The sequence below is a fragment of the Ovis canadensis genome, chromosome 18, assembly GCF_042477335.2.
Source record: "Ovis canadensis isolate MfBH-ARS-UI-01 breed Bighorn chromosome 18, ARS-UI_OviCan_v2, whole genome shotgun sequence".
Lineage (NCBI taxonomy): Eukaryota > Metazoa > Chordata > Mammalia > Artiodactyla > Bovidae > Ovis > Ovis canadensis.
The window spans coordinates 54,851,097-54,870,988 of record NC_091262.1 but is presented as its reverse complement, the minus strand read 5'-3'; the positions used below and the strand labels follow the sequence as shown (position 1 = coordinate 54,870,988).

Sequence of the window (19,892 nt, the reverse complement as noted above, 5' to 3'; positions counted from 1 at the left end):
ATCCCCTGGAGAAGAGAAAGGCTACCATTCCAGTATTCTGGTCTGGAGAATTCCATGGACTGTATTGTCCATGGGGTCACAAAGAGTCGCAACTCTCACCTTCAAAAAGCAGTCACTCTCAAAACTAATGCTTAATAAGTTCAAAGACTATTTATGAAAATCCTCCTGCTCTAGTTACAAAAGGTTGGATGTTGCAGAATTCAAATTCTTCTTTACACCTCAATACCATATTATTAATCTTGTGATAAGAGAAGTGATGGGTAGGGAAAGAATTTGACACAATTCTGAACCCCATAAATTCTCAAGTTATTTAATTCATATGCTCAATATAGGCACTCTGAGAAGGCAATGGCAACCCACTCCAGTACTCTTGCCTGGAAAATCCCATGGAAGGAGGAGCCTGGTAGGCTGCAGTCCATGGGGTCGCTAAGAGTCGGACACGACTGAGCGACTTGACTTTCACATTTCACTTTCATGCACTGGAGAAGTCAATGGGAACCCACTCCAGTGTTCTTGCCTGGAGAATCCCAGGGACAGGGGAGCCTGGTGGCTGCTGTCTATGGGGTCGGACAGAGGTGGACACAACTGAAGCGATTTAGCAGCAGCAGTAGCAGTAGCAATATAGGCACTAGAGATAATAAGTAATGCAAAGGGCAACAGGAAGATGACTGCAAATAAACAGGAAGGAAGAGGAAAATGAGGGACCCTACTAAAGCTTAAACTGTAAATTCAATACAGATGATTTTAATCACCTTTATTAGCATTAACCCAAAGGACTTACAGGGACTCATAAAAGTTTTCAAAACACTCCAAACTGTAACCAAGTTGATTTGCTCTTAATTCGTAGAAAGAGAGAAGTATAAAGTGGCTATAATCTCATAAAGTTTAAACCAAATCAACTGCATTATAATCTCTTTGAAGAAAAAGATGGAATTAACAGATACAAATTATTAATAGTATACATAAAACAGATACACAACAAGCATTTACCATATAACACAGGGAACTACATTCAATATCTTGTAATAATCTATAATGGAAAATAATTTGAAAGAAATCTCTGTATATAATAAAATCACTTTCCTGTATCCCTGAGATTAACACAATATTGCAAATCAACTATGCTTCAATTAAAAAAAAAAGATTTACATTAAGAAGCCATGTTAAATAAAAGCAAAATATTCACGCATTACAACTAAAATGTGTTACTCTTAGTATTATAAGAAATATCCTCCATCACCACCAATAAGGGCTGAGAGAAAGAATCTCCACTAAAATAAAAATCTCTTACCTTCCAAACTGGTTCTCCAGTGCTATTTTTAACATGAGGCACATTAAAATTCAACATACGCTTCAAAGCCACTGGAAATGAAAACAGTCTTATTAAATATTACCAATGTCTGTGATTTCACTTTCCTCCCACATTTATTACTTATTACCTCAAAACAAAATGCACAAATCACTCTGGAAAAACAGATTTATCTAATGACTTTGTAAGACAGTTTGATCAACAGCTAAAAGGCATGTGTCTAGATTTTCTAACATGCGGTAAGCATCTGTTTCCACACGAAAATGTGAAAAATGTTCAGGAAGCTTTTTCCATGTCTCCTGATGATACCACACTATATTTTATATAGATGTAAAAAACATCCTGTCAATCACGAACCTGCAGTGGCCTCAACAGATAGCTGTTGTCTGCTTATTGTGTGGCTAAACGAACAGATTAAGATCAGTATTGATGGGCTTCCCTGGTAGCTCAGCAGTAAAGAATCTGCCTGCCAATCCAGGAGACATGGGTCTGAACTTTGGTCCAGGAAGATGCCATATACCACGGAGCAACTAAGCTCATGCATCGTAACTACTGAGGCTGTGCTTTTGAGACCTGGGGAATTGCCAACTATTGAGCTCATGTGCACCAAGTATTAAAGCTCATGCACCCTAGGAGTCCGTGGCTCTGTAATAAGAAGAGCCACCACAATGAGAAGCCCACACACTGCAATGAAGAGCAACTCTCAGTCTCTGCAACTGGAGAAAAGTCCATGCAGCAATGGAGACCCAGTAGAGTCAAAAATACATACATACATCATTTTTAAAAAGATCAGTATTGCGAGAAACAAAAATCATCTATATGTAATTGGTTCAAAACCTTCATACAGTAGTTCTGGTTTTTAGCTGTCCTGGAGTGCATTCTATGGCAAATTTATCCTGTTAGATCCACTAGTGAGACTTTCCTATAGATGTGGTAGGTAACTGATAAATCCTGATTTAAAAAATACAATTCTATAATCACAGAAGTTATGCTCTACATGTTATAGCATTTTGTGGTTTTTATTGCCATTCTGTTCATGATTTATAGCAGACTCAGTACTCTTGCTGGAAAATCCCATGGATGGAGGAGCCCGGTAGGCTACAGTGCAAAGAGTCAGACACGACTGAGCGACTTCACTTTCACTTCTTACTTTCATGCATTGGAGAACGAAACGGCGACCCACTCCAGTGTTCTTGCCTGGAGAATCCCAGGGACAGAGGAGCCTGTTGGGCTGCCATCTATGGGATCATACAGAGTCGGACACGATTGATGCGACTTAGCAGCAGCAGCAGCAATGTTTTCTAAGAAAAGTAAAAATCTTGCTATACCTTTATGTCCCCTTCATGGATCACAGCCTTGTTGTGGCGATGGGGCTTGCATAATTCTGTGAAGCTATGAGCCATGCCATGCAGGGCTACCCAAGAGAGATGAGTTAATGTGGAGAGTTCTGCCAAATTGTGGTCCACTGGAGGAGACAATGGCAAACCACTCCAATATTCTTGCCGTGAAAACCCCCTGAACAGTATGAAAAGGCAAAAAGATATGATGCCAGAAGATGAGTCCCCAAGGTTGGTAGGTGTCCAATATGCTACTGGGGAAGAGCTGAGAAATAGCTACAAAAGAGTGAAGAGGCTGGGTCAAAGCCGAAATGACACTTAGTTGTAGACGTATCTGGTGGTGAAAGTAAAGTCTGATGCTATAAAGAACAATATTGCATAGGAACCTGGAATATTAGGTCCATCAATCAAGGTAAATTGGATGTGGTCAAACAGGAGATGACAACAGTGAACTCTGACATCTTAGGAATTAGTGAACTAAAATGGATGGGAATGGGCAAATTTAATTCAGATGACCATTTTATCTACTACTGTAGCCAAGAATCCCTAAGAAGACATTAAGTAGTCCTCAACAAAAGAGTTTAAAATGCACTACTTGGGTGCAATCTAAAAAATGACAGAATGATCTCGGTTCGTTTCCAAGGCAAACCATTCAACATCACAGTAATCCAAGTTTATGCCCTAACCACTAAGGTCAAAGAAGCTGAAGTAGAATGATTCTATGAAGACCCACAATATCTTCTAAAAATAACATCAAAAAGAGATACCCTTTTCATCACAGGGGATTGGAATGCAAAAGTAGGAAGTCAAGAGATATCTGGAGTAACAGGCAAGTTTGGCCTTGGAGTACAAAACGAAGCAGGACAAAGGCAAAAAGTTTTGTCAAGAGAACACACTGGTCACAGAAAACACCCTCTTCCAACAACCCAAGAGACGACTCTACATATGGACATCACGAGATGTCAATACCAAAATCAGACTGAATTATATTCTTTGCAGCCAAACAGAAGTTCTGTACTGTAAGCAAAAGAAAGACCTGGAGCTGTCTGTAGCTCAGATTAGGAGCACCTTAACGCAAAATTCAGGCTTAAACTGAAGAAAGTAAGGAAAACCAGGCCGCCATTCAGGTATGATCTAAATCAAATCCCTTATGATTATAGAGTGAGGTGACAGATTTAAAGGATTTGATCTGATAGAGTGCCTGAAGAACTATGGAATGAGGTTGGTAACACTGTATAGGAAACAATGACCAAAACCATACCCAAGAAAGTGAAATGGAAGAAGTCAAAGTGCTTGTCTGCGGAGGCCTTAGAAATAGTTTAGAAAGAGGAGAGGTAAAAGGCAGGGGAGAAAGAAAAAGATGCACTCAACTGAATGCAGAGTTCCAGAGAAGAGCAAGGAGATAAGAAGTCCTTCTTAAATGAACAGTGCAAAGAAGTAGAGGAAAACAACAAAATGGGAAAAACTTAAATCTCTTCAAGAAAACTGAAGATATCGGGGGAACATTTCATGCAAAGATGGGCACAATAAAGGACAAACTGTAAGGGCCTAAAGAAGCAGAAGAGATGGCAAGAACACACAGAAGAACTACACAAAAAAGATCTTCATGGCCCAGATAGCCACGATGGTGTGGTCACTCACCAAGAGCCAGACATCTTGAAATGTGAAGTCAAGTGGGCCTTAGGAAGCATTACTATGAACAAAGCTAGTGGAGGTGATGGAATTCCAACTGAGCTATTTCAAATCCTGAAAGATGATACCAAAACGCTGCACTCAATATGTCAGCAAATTTGGAAAACTCAGCAGTGGCCACAGGACTGGAAAAGGTCAGTTTTCATTCTAATCCCAAAGAATGCCAGTGCCAAAGAATGTTCAATCTACCGCACAATTGCACATTTCACCTGCTAGCAAGGTCATGCTCAAAATCCTTCAAGCTAGGCTTCAACAGTATGTGAAGTGAGAACTTTCAGATGTACAAGCTGGATTTGGAAAAGGCAGAGGAACCAGAGATCAAATTGCCAACATCCATTGGATCACAGAAAAAGCAGAATTCCAGAAAAACAATTACTTCTGCTTCATGGACTATGCTAAAGCCTTTGACTGTGTGGATCACAACAAACTTTAGAAAATTCTTAAAGAGATGGAAGTGCCCTGAAAATCTGTATGCAGGTCAAAAAGCAACAGCTAAAAAGGAACATGGAACAATGGACTGGTTCCAACTGGGAAAGGACTACGTCAAGGCTGTATATTGTTACCCTGCTTATTTAACTTATATGCAGAGTACATCATGTGAAATGCTGGGCTAGATGAAGCTCAAGCTGGAATCAAGGTTGCCAGGAGAAATATCAATAACCTCAGATAAGCAGATGACACCACACTAATGGCAGAAAGCAAAGAGGAACTAAAGAGCCTCTTGATGATGGTGATGCAGAGTGGAAAAGCTGGCTTAAAACTCAACATTCAAAAAACTAAGATCATGGTATCCAGTCCCATCACTTGGCAAACAGAAGGGGAAAAAGTGGAAGCAGTGACAGATTTTCTTGGGCTCCAAAATCACTAAGGATGGTCACTGCAGCCACGAAATTCAAAGATGCTTGCTCCTTGGAAGGAAAGATACGACAAACCTAGATAGCATATTCGGAGAAGGCAATGGCACCACACTCCAGTACTCTTGCCTGGGAAAATCCCATGGATGGAGGAGCCTGAAAGGCTGCAGTCCATGCGGTTACTAAGGGTCGGACATGACTAAGTGACTTCACTTTCACTTTTCACCTTCATGCACTGGAGAAGGAAATGGCAATCTACTCCAGTGTTCTTGCCTGGAGAATCCCAGGGACGGGGGAGCCTGCTGGGCTGCCGTCTTGGGGTCGCAGAGTCGGACACAACTGAAGTGACTTAGCAGCCGGAGCAGCAGATAGTGTATTAAACAGCAGAGATATCCCTTTGCTGACAAAGATCCATCTAGTTAAGGCTATGGTTTTTCCGCTAGTCATGTACAGATATGAGAGTTGTACCATAAAGAAGGCTGAGTGATGAAGAACTGATGCTTTCGAATTGTGGTCCTGGAGAAGACTCTTCAGAGTCCCTTGGACTGCAAGGAGATGAAACCAGTCCATCCTAAAGGAAATCCACCCTGAATATTCACCGGAAGAACTGATGCTGAAGCTCCAATACTTTGGCCACCTGATGCGAAGAACCGACTAACTGGAAAAGACCCTGATGCTGGGAAAGACTGAGGTGGTTGGACAGCACCACTGACTCAATGGACATGAGCTTGAGCAAACTCTGGGGATAGTGAAGGCCAGGAGTCTGGTGTGCTGCAGTCCACGGGGTTGCAAAGAGTCAGGACATGGCTTAGCAACTGAACAACAACAAGAATACTTTCATAAGAAACTGAGATTGCCAAATATTCAAGGGAGGGTAGCTTATTAATTTTTTAAATGACTGGGAACCCTAAAATCTACCTGATTTTTTAAAAGCATTTGAATCAGGTTTTATTAATACAGAATAATCTACAACATAAACACCTACCAGAGGAGTTCATAATACTCAAATCACCTGGGTATCAATTTACACCATCTTCACTCACTAGAAAAACTTCTACTAAATGCTTATTTCTGGAGGCAGGTAAAATAATAGAGGAGACTGCACTTCAATGATAAATATATTTATATGTACAGAGATACAGAGATGATTTTTTGGTAAAATGCTTGTACCTAATATCCAGACAATAATACACATTGCCAATAATTTGGACATACTTCAGAAGCTCACAGGTGTTATAATATTTCACTTTAACAGAGGACCACTAGGAAGACTCACAGCCTGGGTTCCATGAGTTCCAGGTGCATGGTGTTCTCCAGAAGGCTTCACTAATGGAAAGAAGCCCTAGTCAGCAGATATTTCCACATTTGCCTTCTCACCTCCATCTTGGTGAATTTCCCCAACTGTAAGCCTTGGCTAACTTCTGACACCATGGATTTGTTAATAAAGTAAATGGTCTATGCTCAATATATATAAAAATGTATTTTGGGTTTCCCTGGTGGCAAAGAATCTGCCTACCAATGCAGGAAATGTAGGTTTGATCCCTGAGTTGGGAAGATTCCCTGGAGGAGGAAATGGCAACCCATTCCAGTATTCTTGCCTGGGAAATCCCATGGACAGAGGAGCCTGGTGGGCTACAGTATGTGGGGGTCACAGAAGAGTCAGACACACCTCAGCGACTAAACAGTAACAATTTTACTTTCATTAGAGTAATTCTCTAAAGGCTTAAACTCACTGCTTTTAACTGAAATGACCAAACATACTATCTGCAGTCCTAGACTTCGCTAACACAGTTTCATCCTTACCTGGAATGCATTCTTCATTCACTATACATTCAACTACACTTACTATTCACTCAACAAATGTTTAGTGAGTGTTTACCATCTGCCAGACATTGCTCCAGCTGTTGGCACTAAACAAAACATTCAGTCAAAATTACTTCTCATTAAGCAGCTTTCATTCTAGTTGGGGGGAGAAAGATAGCAAGTAAAACGTGAGATTACAATAAATGCTATGGAGAAAAATAGAGACGACAGGTAGAAGAGATGGTCGTGGTGTAGTTTAGTCAGGAGAGGCCTCCTGAGAGGCAACATCTGAGGAAAACCCCAAAGGAAATGAGGAAGTGAGCCATGCAGATCTCTCTGAAGGTAATATTCCAGAAAAAGGAAAGGCTCTGATGTACATTCTGGTGTGTTCAAGGAAAGGAGAGTAACAGCAAGTGAGTCAGAAAGTTGAGTGGAAAGCAGATCATATAGGGCTTTGTAGACCACCTGTGGCTTTTACCATGATGGAAATGAGAAGCTGCTAGAGTTGTTGCTGCTGTTTAATCACCAAGTCAGGTCTGACTCCCTTGCGACCCCAGGGACTGTAGCCTGCCAGGCTCCTCTGTCCATGGGGTTTCCCAGGCAAGAATACTGGAGTGGGTTGCCATTTCCTTCTGCACGGGATCTTGCCCAACCAGGGATTGAACTGGGCAGGTGGATTCTTCACCTCTGAGCCACCTGGGAAGCCCCAGGTTGCAAGAGGATTTTGAGCAACATATGATATGATCACTCCTGGTAATGTGGGGAAAAAAATGAAGGTGAACAGCAATGTAAGAGCTCATTATGCAGTGTCAGTAGCAGACTGAAATCTATTACTAATTGTTTCTTTGAATTTCAAAGGAAGGAATCAAGTACAGCCAAAATCCTTTCTGTAGGCCATATTAATTGTAACCAGTAATATTCCTACTCAGATTTATATGCAGAACTCAACTACAAGAGACACAACTTTCAACTTGAAAATTCTTGATGGCTTATTTCTGTCAGCTCCTCAGAATTAATGGTTTGCCAACTATCAAGACAATTAGTGAACAGGTATAAACTATTAGTTTGTATCTAACAGATGTAAACCAAGTTGTCAACAAAGTTTCCAAAAAAATGTCAAAGCGAACATTATCTAAGGTGGGGAAAAAAGTGCAGAAGCAGTATTTTTTTTTTTAACTCATACTTTCACGGTATAAATGGAAAGTATATAAGCATGTCCTATTAAACATGAAACTAATAACGTACTGTTTAAAAACACCGGTCTACCAAGTAATAGGAAAGGTATTCATTCGTTTTGCCATTCTTACATCCCATTCCAGCATGCTAGAGGCGGAAATCATTATCACTAGGCATCTCTCTCCAGATTAGTTCACAGGAGAGAAATGGCAGAATGGAATCTGCTCTGGAAAGAATATCTAAATTTTGTAATTGTAGTGGAAGTGCCGAAAGATTTAACTCTCAACATTAAAATAAGAGAGAACCGAAGAAACATGTGAAGACCTCATAGATGGCAACAGAGGGCGGGAAATGCCAGCTGCCGGATCTTGTCGCCACGGCTTTCTGAGACCAGTAGGAAAGACACAAAAGCAGGATCGCAGCAACCCGCTCACCCCTAAAATCCTTTCTCCAGCACCGCATCAGAGGGCCGACTTCTTAAGCTAATGGAATCTCTTCCCTAAAAACTCAAAAGGGGAGGGGCTTTCGATGCCCTGAGAACTGGATTAAACTCTGAGGTCCGTTTTCGAGCTGCACGCAACGCGACCGAGTGAGGGCCATAAGCAGAGGAAGATGTCCTCACGGCAAGCACAAAACCGCAGAGAAGGGAGTAAGTTGGTACCTGTTTGTCTCTCTCGGATACTGGCTGCTGCGGCGGCCGCCATCTTGGCTCCCACCATCCACTGCCTGGCTGGCGAGCCTAGCCTGACGATGACGTGGCCGGCACGACCGCCCCGGAAGCAAAGACCAAAATGGGCGGGACCACAAAGGGCCGGCCCCGCCTCCTCCAAGGCGACCGCCCCCGCCCGGGCCCGGCGCGGCCCGCCCTATGCCCTCAGCTCTCTCCTGGAGACTCAGTAGGAGAATGACGCTTGAATACCTGATACTGTTTACAGCGACGGGACAGGAGGGATTTTTAACCTGTCAAGCCCCAACTTCTGAAAGGGTAACTGCTTTAAATTGCGCTGATAGAGCAGGAGCGTGTTGTAGTGCTAAAAACCTAATTAAATGCACGACTGTTAGTTCGGTCGTCTACAGGTATCTTATGTTATTTGGCTCAGTCGTGTCCGACTCTTGCGTCCGGCAGGCTCCTCTGTTCATGGGATTCTCCGGGGAAGGTTACTGGACTGGGTTGCCATTTCTTCCTCCAGGGAATCTTCCCCACCCCGGATCGAATCCGCGTCTCCGAATCTTCTGCTTTACATGCGGTTTCTTTACAGTTGAGCCATCGGGGAAGCCCCTTCAGATCTCTTGAGGCAATCTAGGGGCTTAAGAATCACAGGACTGAAGTAAATGAACTTCATGGAACAAAACTGGCACTTAAATGCTCGCTGCCTTACCTTTACCCAGTGCAGCTGGAGAGGTGTCCCGTTTGCTTTTTTCTGGAAGACAGGTGGCTTTGAAGCATTGCTCTTCAGGCAGATTTCTTAATCTCATCTTAGGCAGAAGCAGTCTAGCTGAGTGGGGTTGTTTTGCCATCATATACACAGGAGTCAGGAAGGTGCAAACTGGAAATTTGTATTTTCCTCCTTTTTGTAAATGCAAAATTACAAAAAAGTTCTTTGGTGTGGTGAGGGGGGACGTTAGTGGATAATGCAGGTGTCTTGATGTACACTTAAAACCATGTGATGACAAAATACATCCAATATTGATTTCTAACAATCCATATTTTTTTACTGGATGTTAAAAATGGACACAGCCCATTTCTCATACCGTCAACAGCGCTCACTTTTGATATTTGCGTTAGTTATTGAATGTTTATTCTGAAGCTGTGCCAAATTCTATGAAATTACAGACCCTGTGCCTCAAAAACTTGTTTTGAAAACTTACCGAATTTGAGAAATTAAGCTACCCCAACAATTACATAAAGAGCATTTCTTAAAAAAACATCCTATTTCACAACAATTTTTATTGAACTCAAGTGATCTCATTCTTAATGCCATTAGGGAATGCCCTAGAATCAAACCTTACATTCTTTTTCCTTGCATAATTTTTTTTTGGCTTAATTAAGGACAGAATTGGCAAGATCATTGAAATGTACATTGAGATGATCTGACATAAATATGTATACACTGCGAAGAATTCCTCTCATCTAGTTAATTACCACATCTATCACCTCATATATTTTTATTTTTTGGTGAAACCTTTCGAATTCTACTCTTTTAGTAAATTCCAATTATATTATCCACTGTAGCCACCTTGTTATATATGACAAGCCACTATGAAGAACAGTGTGGAGATTCCTTAAAAACCTGGAAACAGAACTGCCATACAACCCAGCAATCCCACTATTGGGCATACACACGGAAGAAACCAGAATTCAAAGAGACATGTACCCCAGTGTTCACTGCAGCATTGTTTATAATAGCCAGGATATGTCCAGGATATGTCCTAGATGTCCACTGGCAGACAAATGGGTAAGGAAGTTGTGGTATATATACACAATGGAATACTACTTAGGTATAAAAAGTAACATACTTGAGTCAGTTCTAATGAGATGGATGAAACTGGAGCCTATTATACAGAGTGAAGTCAGAAAAAGAAACACCAATACTGTATATTAACACACACACACATATATATGGAATTTAGAAAGACACTAACGATGACCCTACATGCAAGACAGCAAGAGACACATACTTTTGGACTCTGTGGGAGAAGCAAGGGTGGGATGATTTGAGAGAATAGCATTGAAACATGTATATTACCGTATGTAAAATAGATGACCAGTGCAAGTCCGATGCATGAAGCAGGGCACTTAAAGTTGGTGCTCTGGGACTACCCAGAGGGATAGGGTGGGAAGGAGGTGGGAGGGGGATTCAGATGTACACCCGTGGCTGATTTCATGTCAATGTATAGCAAAAACCATCACAATATTGTACAGTAATTATACTCCAAATAAAATTTTAAAAAAGTGTACCAGGTTGGTAAAAGAGACTGGTAAAAGATTATGAACCTACATTGTTTAAGAAACGCATTATGGTTTTCACTAAGAAATTAACTGTAATATTTACTCTTTATTCAGTGTTATCACTGATAAGGATCAGCAATGAAGTAGGTATGTTGTAACTAAAACAGAAACGAGTACTGCCCTATGGGAAAATGAAGTCGCTCAGTCGTGTCTGACTCTGCGACCCCGTGGACTGTAGCCTATCAGGCTCCTCCGTCCATGGGATTTTCCAGGCAAGAATGCTGGAGTGGATTGCCATTTCCTTCTCCAGGGGATCTTCCCGACCCAGGAATCGAACCCGGGTCTCCTGCATTGCAGGCAGACGCTTTACCGTCTGAGCCGCCAGGGAAGCCCTATGGGAAAGTTCTACTTAATTGTTTGTCTTCATGGAATATAAAATAAACAGGCTTTCCCTTCAATATGAGAGCCCAATCTTGTTCAATTGGGCACTTCTACTTTCAATGCAAATCTATCATCTAACCACTTAAGCTCCAGCATATTCCTCCCAAAATATATGAGTCATATTGATATAAAACACTCAGACCTGTTTAACATTTATGTACAGTATATACATTTGAAATGATAAAAACTGTCCTAACCAAGGAGATAGTCCTGAGACACGATGGGACACATGTTTTCAGCACACGATGTTACAGTGAATGGAAGGGTTTCATGCCTTAGTGAAGGAGCATGTCCTCATGTTGGCCAAGTGGCACTAGTGGTAAAGAATCTGCCTGCCAATGCAGGAGATGTAAGAGACTCAGGTTCAATTCCTGGGTCAGGAAGATCCCCCGGAGAAGGAAATGGCAACCAACTTCAGTATTCTTGTCTGGGAAACCCCATGGACAGAGGAGCTTGGCAGGTTACAGTCCCTGGGGTTGCAATGAGTCAGACACAACTGAGCGACTAACACAAAACCAAGGAGTGCACAGAGTGTGGAACATGGATAGAAAAGGATGACCCAGAATCTGCCCAGTGGTCCAGTGGTTAAGACTTCACCTTCCAATACGGGGCTCCATCCCTGGTCAGGGAGCTAAGATCCCACATGCCTCATGGCCAAAAAAAAATCAAAACATAAAACAGAAGCAATTTTGTAACACAGTCAATAAACACTTAAAAAAAAAAAAGCCCACCAAAAGAAAATCCCACAGAAGAGTGGCAATAAACAAATACTTCGTTTAAGGCTAAGACTGAGTAAGGTAGTCTGTTACTGGAATATAAGGATTAAACTATGGGCTGTTAGAGTGTTAATTAACCTAATATTTTTTAGTCTTTTAACTGACTCTACCTATCCAGATTTTTCACTTAAATAATATACTTATTCTGCAAACTATTATTTTACATTAAGGGATAGATATTTTAACACAGAATATCTCAGAACAGCTCATTCAAGAGAGGTTCCTAAACGTTAGCCAACAACTGTTAGCAGGATCTACCAAATGTGGAGAGGAAAGGATCTTGTTATTTACCCAGTACTGTCAGAATCTTAACCTTGTTAAATCCTAACAAGTTACTTAGTTTATATAAGAGCTTCACATTTAGTAGCATAAACATATTTATTTACAAAACTTAATTATATGTGTCATGTTTTTGTCTCTAAAGCCTTTAAAAAAGGGAAATTAGGCTGACATAAACGATCACATATCTGGCATACACTGTAATATGTTTAGCTATTTGAAGGTAAAAGTCAACATGAGAACTTGAAAATGTGATCTCTTCAAAGCAATTCATATTTTCCTAAACTGAGAGTAATACATATTCAAGAAATCCATCAATACGTTTTTATGTTTTGCACTGGATCACTGAGAGCATAAAACCTAGTTTAATAGCTTATTGTAAAAGTGACAACAAAGCATGTGATAATCACTATATATATATATATGACAAATTTATAAATAGGATTCTTGTTCTAATAATTTTCTTATAATGACTGAATGTAAAAGCCCACGTCACTTTGCCTTTTACAGTTTTAAAAGGCTTATCTTAAAAAAAAAAACAACTTACCTATGATACTCTCCTTTACTGTGCATTCAGTATTGGGTAAAAACGTTTTGGCAGCTTCCATATAATTAGGAGAAAAAAATTATAAGAAACTCGAAATGATGTAGAAGCCAAAGTGAATTCTCAGATTAGTGATCAAATGAAAACTTTTTACTTGACCCAAATAGCGTCTAATTTATAATATGGAAATTAAATATTACAAAGTATAAAGAAAGTTAGAAGCTAATTTCTGACGAGATATTTTAAGGAATCTTTACCCTAAATACCCTAAATAACAGTAAAATGACTATGTACTAGAATAGTAGAGAACTGTATAAAATGCCTTCAGATGAAGTTCCCACACCAAAAAATTTTTAATTGTTTAAAAAAAATGAATAGAAAACTAAACTAAGACCATTAACAGCAGACAGGTTAAGAGGCAAATTTATGGTTTTTCTTGATATTGAGAGTAACAGAGAACAAGCTTGAAAATACATGGCATTTAGACAATTGAAATACTTAAGAAATACATATTCACATTTATAAAAGTTTATAGCATAATTCCTTTTAAAAAACCAAAGTCAGTAAAAACTCTGTATTGGCTTATAACAACAGAAGAAAAACAATACCAACCATGTGACATAGGAACACTGCAGAAAATAAATAACCTACAGGGTTCAGTGACATATCTTCAAAGATTAATCTAAAACCAAACTGATGAACATCCTTAAAACCAGAAAATATTTTCCAATATGAATATTTATACCTCCCTTTAAAACATGAATATCCCAAATTATTATTTAAACACCTTATCCCTAAGGCCCTGTCTACAAATAAGAGGAACTGAAATACTGTTTTTAATTGTAGCCAACACAAGCACACTGCCCCTTATCAGCAGCCCCACCTCAAAAGCATGTGAGCATTTAACAGCTTTAATTATGACTGTAATTAAATGAATCCAAACTACAAATAACCAGAATATAGCTTGAATTAGGTTTTCTGGTTTGTACTGATTTAACGGCTTTTAGAATTTTATAAAGACTAGGTAGGTTAACAAATAAAATGTCCAGTTTATCAACACATTTGGAATAAAACCTGTATGGTGAGTTTAAACTTCTTTTTGGATAACTGACCCTTCAATTATTTTTGATAATTTAATAGAATTCAACCCAAGACAAAAAAATGCCTTGTTTAATGTTTTAAAACCTTCAAGTTAAAGTTTCACTTTTAGTAAATGTAACAAAACAAATACTAGGACTATGTTTTATATTACCAGTATCACACTAATCCTGTCAATTGTCTTTAAAAATATCAGTAATTTACAAATGTTTCTCAGAGAGAATGAGAATACGATGGCTGATACCTGCTTTGCACAGCTAGAAAAAAATGTGCTTAAAAACAAGTAATTTACCTCTCATACGATTTACTTTGCTGAAAAACCCATTTATATTAGATAACAGATTAGGGACATTAGATCGTTCCAATTTCTTCTTTTGTAAGAGTACAGATATGGTGATAAAACTGTCAGATTATGTATCTTCAAATTATTATTACATAATCTTTTATTTCTAGGTATTCTTTGACTTTTAGAAGAATTAAGAAAGTTAAAAAAGAAAGGAAATATAAGAGTTTATATTAATAAAAGGATATACAGGGACAGTTAATTCTGCATGGTGAGATTAGCATGGGTTTTTCATTCTTTGTAGTTCTTATATATTTCTACAATGTTTATATAAACAGGTATCTTTCAAAAGTAAAGAAAATACCTGTATAATGTAATGGTTCCAGTTTACCTATCAAACAACCATACTGATAATAAATAACTGTTAAATAGCCAAACCTACCAAAAGGCAATCCACAGAGATCATTCTATTCAGATAACTTAAACTCTGGATCATATACACTGTGGTTTAACACCACACATGGGATACAAAGAAAAAAAAATCTTATGATTAAAGCCAAGGCTTTAAAGAAGACACTTAAGAGATTTTCAACTATATTTAAGACTATGGAATGTCCATAGATTCTTGAGTATTTGTGCAATTCTGCTTTCTTATATAATACATCTCTTAAGGCATAATCTAACAGCAGTGTGGATCTATTTTAATATAATTCAATGATCTAAAAACATTTTTTAACAACTAATTTAGTGCCATCCTAGAAGAGGATACATATAACACATACTCCAAAATATATGCCTTTGATTAAAAAAAAAAAAAAATCACTCATTTAGCTTTCCTACTTAATGCTTTAAAATAAGTAATAATTTGAAAATTGCATAATTAAACCAGAAAAATCATTGTGGCATGCTATAGCTAATCCTAATTTACATAAAGTGAGCACAAGTTTTCTGCTTATATATAGCATGTACTATACTTGAAGAAAGTCTGTACAGCCATTCTAAAAGTATTTATATTGAGGTTTACAAAGCATGTATATTAAGAAAATAGAAAAATATTAACTTTCACTGGTACACCTTAACAAAAAATCCTTTTTAGCTTAGGTGGCCAAAACAATCCTTTATGTTCGTATTATAAATTTTACTGGGCCAAGTTTGCTCAAAGTGATGATGGAAAGATTTCTGAAACAAAAAGTATCAACAGCAGCTTTTAAAGAAGCATCCCTTTGTTCAAAACAGGTAATGTCAAATGAAGTGAGAATTTTCTTCTTTTTCTAATCTTAGAGTGTTTTTTATGGCGAAGTCCATACTTTCTTGAAATTCTTTATATGTACTAGTGATAGGAAGAGCTAAACAGTTATCATGCTTGTTTCCTACAGGAAAATCCATATGAAGGCACTCAATTGATGGACTGGGTTTAAATCCAGCAGGTGGAATGGACTTGCAACCGGTAGCAAAAATAAGAATGTCTTCCATTGTTACTGTAGATTTACCATCTGAAAAGGATACCAGAGAGAGAGACAAAGAAAATATAAATAAATCCACATTATATATTGCTACCATCATAGACTCTTCCCCAACTAGACATGTTGAAAGGCAGAAGACTCCCACATTAACAGTAAATGCATAACAGGCAAACTAAAGTACTAAGTCAAGTCTAGTAATAGGAAAATGGTATATTAGATTCATGTTTATTTGAATCTCAAACAAAGTAGGACTCATAAAATCATTTGGTTGACCTACTCATCGTATATTTGAATGACTTCCTTAAAATAAAATTATACAGTCCAAGAGGTTCAGTAGGTTTTAAAACACAATCTTTTGGGGATATATACAAACAATTTTAAACCACTTCTAGATCACTGTTATTTGATAAGCTATTTCAAAAAGGCAAACAGGAAAAATTAGATGGTATAAAACATCCCAACAAGCTAGCTGAAAAATTTTCAACAAAAAGTTAAGCTTTTTTTTTACACCATATTAAACAGAATGAATTTACACTGCTAATGCTCACCGATAAATATCATTACCGTATTCTGACCAATTCATTTTTGGAATAATTCAATTTGACTTAAAAATTTTAAACAATGAAGTAGATGACTAGCTTTGAAGCAGATGACTCTCCTATGCTGTGGCAATCACCCATATATTTAAAGTTTTCTAAGAAGAATGACTATCATCTCAAATTATTGAGACAGAAACAAGTGAAAAATAAACTTTATAATCTTTCCTTATCACTTTCAACTGTCATATAACTTGGTTTTAAACAAGTTTTATAAAAAAGTATTGCAGTTATCAGATGGAAGTCTTACTATGAAAAATAAAACTCAAAGAAATAAATATCCCAAAACAAAATTTTTAAGTTAAATGAAAATAAAACATCTACATACCCTCAACAGCCTGTAAGTAACTATTCCAAAACCCCAAAGTCTGTACATCAGACAATGTGTGTACTGTAAAAAGATCACTAAGTATTTTTGCAGAAAGATTCTCAGGTTTATGACAGAAGATATGAAAAAATGCTTCTGGGTAAGTCTGAATTTTCTCCAAAACACCAAGAGTTTTCAGACCCTGTTTAAAACTTAAAGAGAAGAAAAATAATGAGCCAACATTCATACAAATATGTTTGGAACACATATGTCTAGCTCATTTACAATTACATAATTAGATATGAGAAAAAAAATATGGACATGCTACTGATAATTTCAAATCAATAAGCCAATGTATTAATATAAAATGAATATATTACATTCCTACAGTATTTATAGAATAGTTTTAAAATTGAGCCAATAATTTTCCATTAAGAGAAAAAAGACATCTAAAATTTTATACTTCAAAGCTAGTTAGTATAAAATGAAAGATTGCAAAGAAACTAAATTTTAGCCACACAGAAATTCAACTTTTGTATTGCTAAAAAGAAATTAACAGAGAAAACAAACAAAATATTTTTAATATACATGATAAAACACTAATTTCTCTAGTTGTACTAAAAATACAAATCAGTTTTCTGGAAGAACAATCCAAATACACAAAATATAAATGTATTATTAAGAAAATACAAGTAACAAATGAATTTTTAAAAATGTACATTCTCACTAATAAGCAAAGAATGTAGATACCATTTTTGCCTATCAGACTGACGAAGCCTTTACTGTGTCTCTGATTTCCCTAGCCACCTCCTCAGGTACCCTGCTACATGGATTCACCTTCCAATCTATAAGCTCTTCCTCAACAGCACAGCTCTTTCTCAAGTGCTTATCTTTCCAATTTTTGAATGAAGGGAAAAAAAATCCTATTTTCCTTTGAGATGATCTATGTGAAAGACTTATCTACATTCACTGCCTCCCCCTCTTAATTTCACATGCACCTTCCCTCCTCTCCTTTCTGTATCTCAGAGTAACTGCCCCAAGTTCATGAATGATGTATGGCACCAGACTCCTGTCTTCCCCTTATTTCTCTGGCCAGACCTTCTGAGTCTCTTACAAAGCTTCTTCTATCTTTGCTTTCCCTTAAATGTTACTGTTTGTTCCTCATGGTTCTGTAACAAGGCAAATTTCTCTTTCCTCTTGCCATATCCCATGATTTTAAGCAGGTTTATGTGCATTACTATAAAATCTATTATTTCCAACTCAGAATATATATCCAACAGACTGCTGGGTACCATATATTCTAAGTACCCAAACTTATTAAGTCCAAAAGAGAGCTAATTACCTGACTACCAAAATCAGAACCATAAATGACAATTAATGCCTCCATTACTATTAGTATAGATAAATCTGAAAGTCATTCTTAACTCTTCCTTGTTCCACTCCCAACTACCAAGTCCTGTGAATGTCCTTTTCTGAAATGCTTTTCGTTTGTTCATTTCTCCACACATCAGTTACCACCTTATTGCAAACTACCTGCAAAGGAACTGTTTCTACCAAGCGTTTAAGTCTCTAAGTTGATTTTCCATGTGAACACCAAAAAAGATATCTACATCCTATCCAGAACCTGTGAATGTGATCTTATTTGGAAAGAGTCCAGGCAGATGTAATTATGTTAAGGATCCTGAGATCATTTTACCTAGACTATCTGGGCTTATCTTAAGTCCAATGATAACTGTCTTTATAAAAGAAACACAGAGAGGAAAAGCGCATGTAACACTGATTCAGAGCTTAGAGCTATGTAACCACAAACCACCAGAAGTTAAAAGCAGCAAAGAATGAATTCTCTTCCAAAATTCTCAGAAAGAATGAATCCCTGTCAACATGAGGACTAGGACTTCTAGCCTCCTCTATGGGAGAATAAATTTCTGTTGTTTAAAGCCATCAGTTTGTGATAATTTTTTACAATAGCCACAGGAAACTAATAATATACACAATGTCTATGAAGTCAAAACTCCTTAACATGACTTTTAAGGTTCTCCACAATACAATCCTTGCCTGCCTTTCTTGCTTTTAACTTTTACTTTACACTTAACCTTTGAAGCAAATTTCAGCCCAACATTTAAAATTTTACTTTCAATTAAAATTAAGTACTTGAAGCTTATACAGAAGCCAGGAAGTAAGAGAAAACCATGAACTGTCACTTGAATTTAAAAGATACTGACATTTTGTGTTTGTTTGCTCAGATTATTAAGAAAAACATTCACTCAACTAAATCTGTCCATTCACAACCTTCCCTTCTCTCCTACAAAGAAAACTACTTGAAATTGCTATTTAACCATTCTGAATTTTTACTATAGCCTAAATTTCATTTTAGTTTCAATATATATATATCCCTAAAAAATAACTAGTACTGCTTTGTTTTAAAACTTTCCATAAGTGGCACCACAATGTATTATTATTTTTCAGAAATTTGCTTCTTTGAGAGTAATTTTTTTCTAATTTTTATATAATCATAGTGATTACTACATTAGGAAACTAGTTCTAGCACTTTTGGGAAACTGTACTGAATTTCAAAAAGCTTTTTTATCGTGTCCTGCAAATTTCTGTGTTCATTTAATTCCAATTTAGCTTCTATTTAAAAAATTATACTAGTTCTTACTTTTTAAGTGGTTACCTCAAATTTTTAATTGGCATATTTGAAATCGAAAGCAAATCAAGTATTTACCTGATTGCTGAACAACACAAAGACCCTGGGACATTTGCAACTCCAGTGGCTCTCTATGTTACTCAAACATTTTATTTCACCTTGTATCATAAATCCCCAAATGAAACATTAACTTTTTGTACAGTTAACATTTATTCTAATATCAACCAATTTCTTTACCATTCCTTGTCACTTGCACATCTCCCTTTTAGAATCCTTTACCTCTTGTATACAGTAACCTGCTACACTCTTTATAGAAGTTCTAAGATTTTAGTTGGAA

At 37.5% G+C, this 19,892-nt stretch overlaps 2 protein-coding genes across 7 annotated transcripts in view; both read right to left on the bottom strand.

Annotated features, from left to right (window-relative positions):
- Positions 1–11,430, bottom strand: part of SCFD1 (sec1 family domain containing 1) — a 111,707-nt gene extending 100,277 nt beyond the window's left edge. The window contains exons 1-2 of one of the 2 annotated variants that reach the window (XM_069559460.1): positions 9,551–11,430; positions 1,292–1,362 (exon numbers count right to left, since the gene is read on the bottom strand). In XM_069559460.1, the coding sequence (XP_069415561.1) occupies positions 1,292–1,362; positions 9,551–9,692 (213 nt within the window). In that variant the 5' untranslated portion in view covers positions 9,693–11,430. Of the gene's footprint in view, positions 1–1,291; positions 1,363–8,832; positions 8,948–9,550 lie in introns of those variants that run through there. The other variant, XM_069559461.1, reaches the window with a different exon arrangement.
- A 2,127-nt stretch (positions 11,431–13,557) lies between these two features.
- Positions 13,558–19,892, bottom strand: part of G2E3 (G2/M-phase specific E3 ubiquitin protein ligase) — a 73,313-nt gene continuing 66,978 nt past the window's right edge. For all 5 annotated transcript variants that reach the window (XM_069559454.1, XM_069559456.1, XM_069559455.1 and 2 more), the window contains 2 exons: positions 16,930–17,120; positions 13,558–16,035 (listed from right to left, as the gene is read on the bottom strand). In XM_069559454.1, the coding sequence (XP_069415555.1) occupies positions 15,785–16,035; positions 16,930–17,120 (442 nt within the window). In that variant the 3' untranslated portion in view covers positions 13,558–15,784. The remainder of the gene's footprint in view (positions 16,036–16,929; positions 17,121–19,892) is intronic.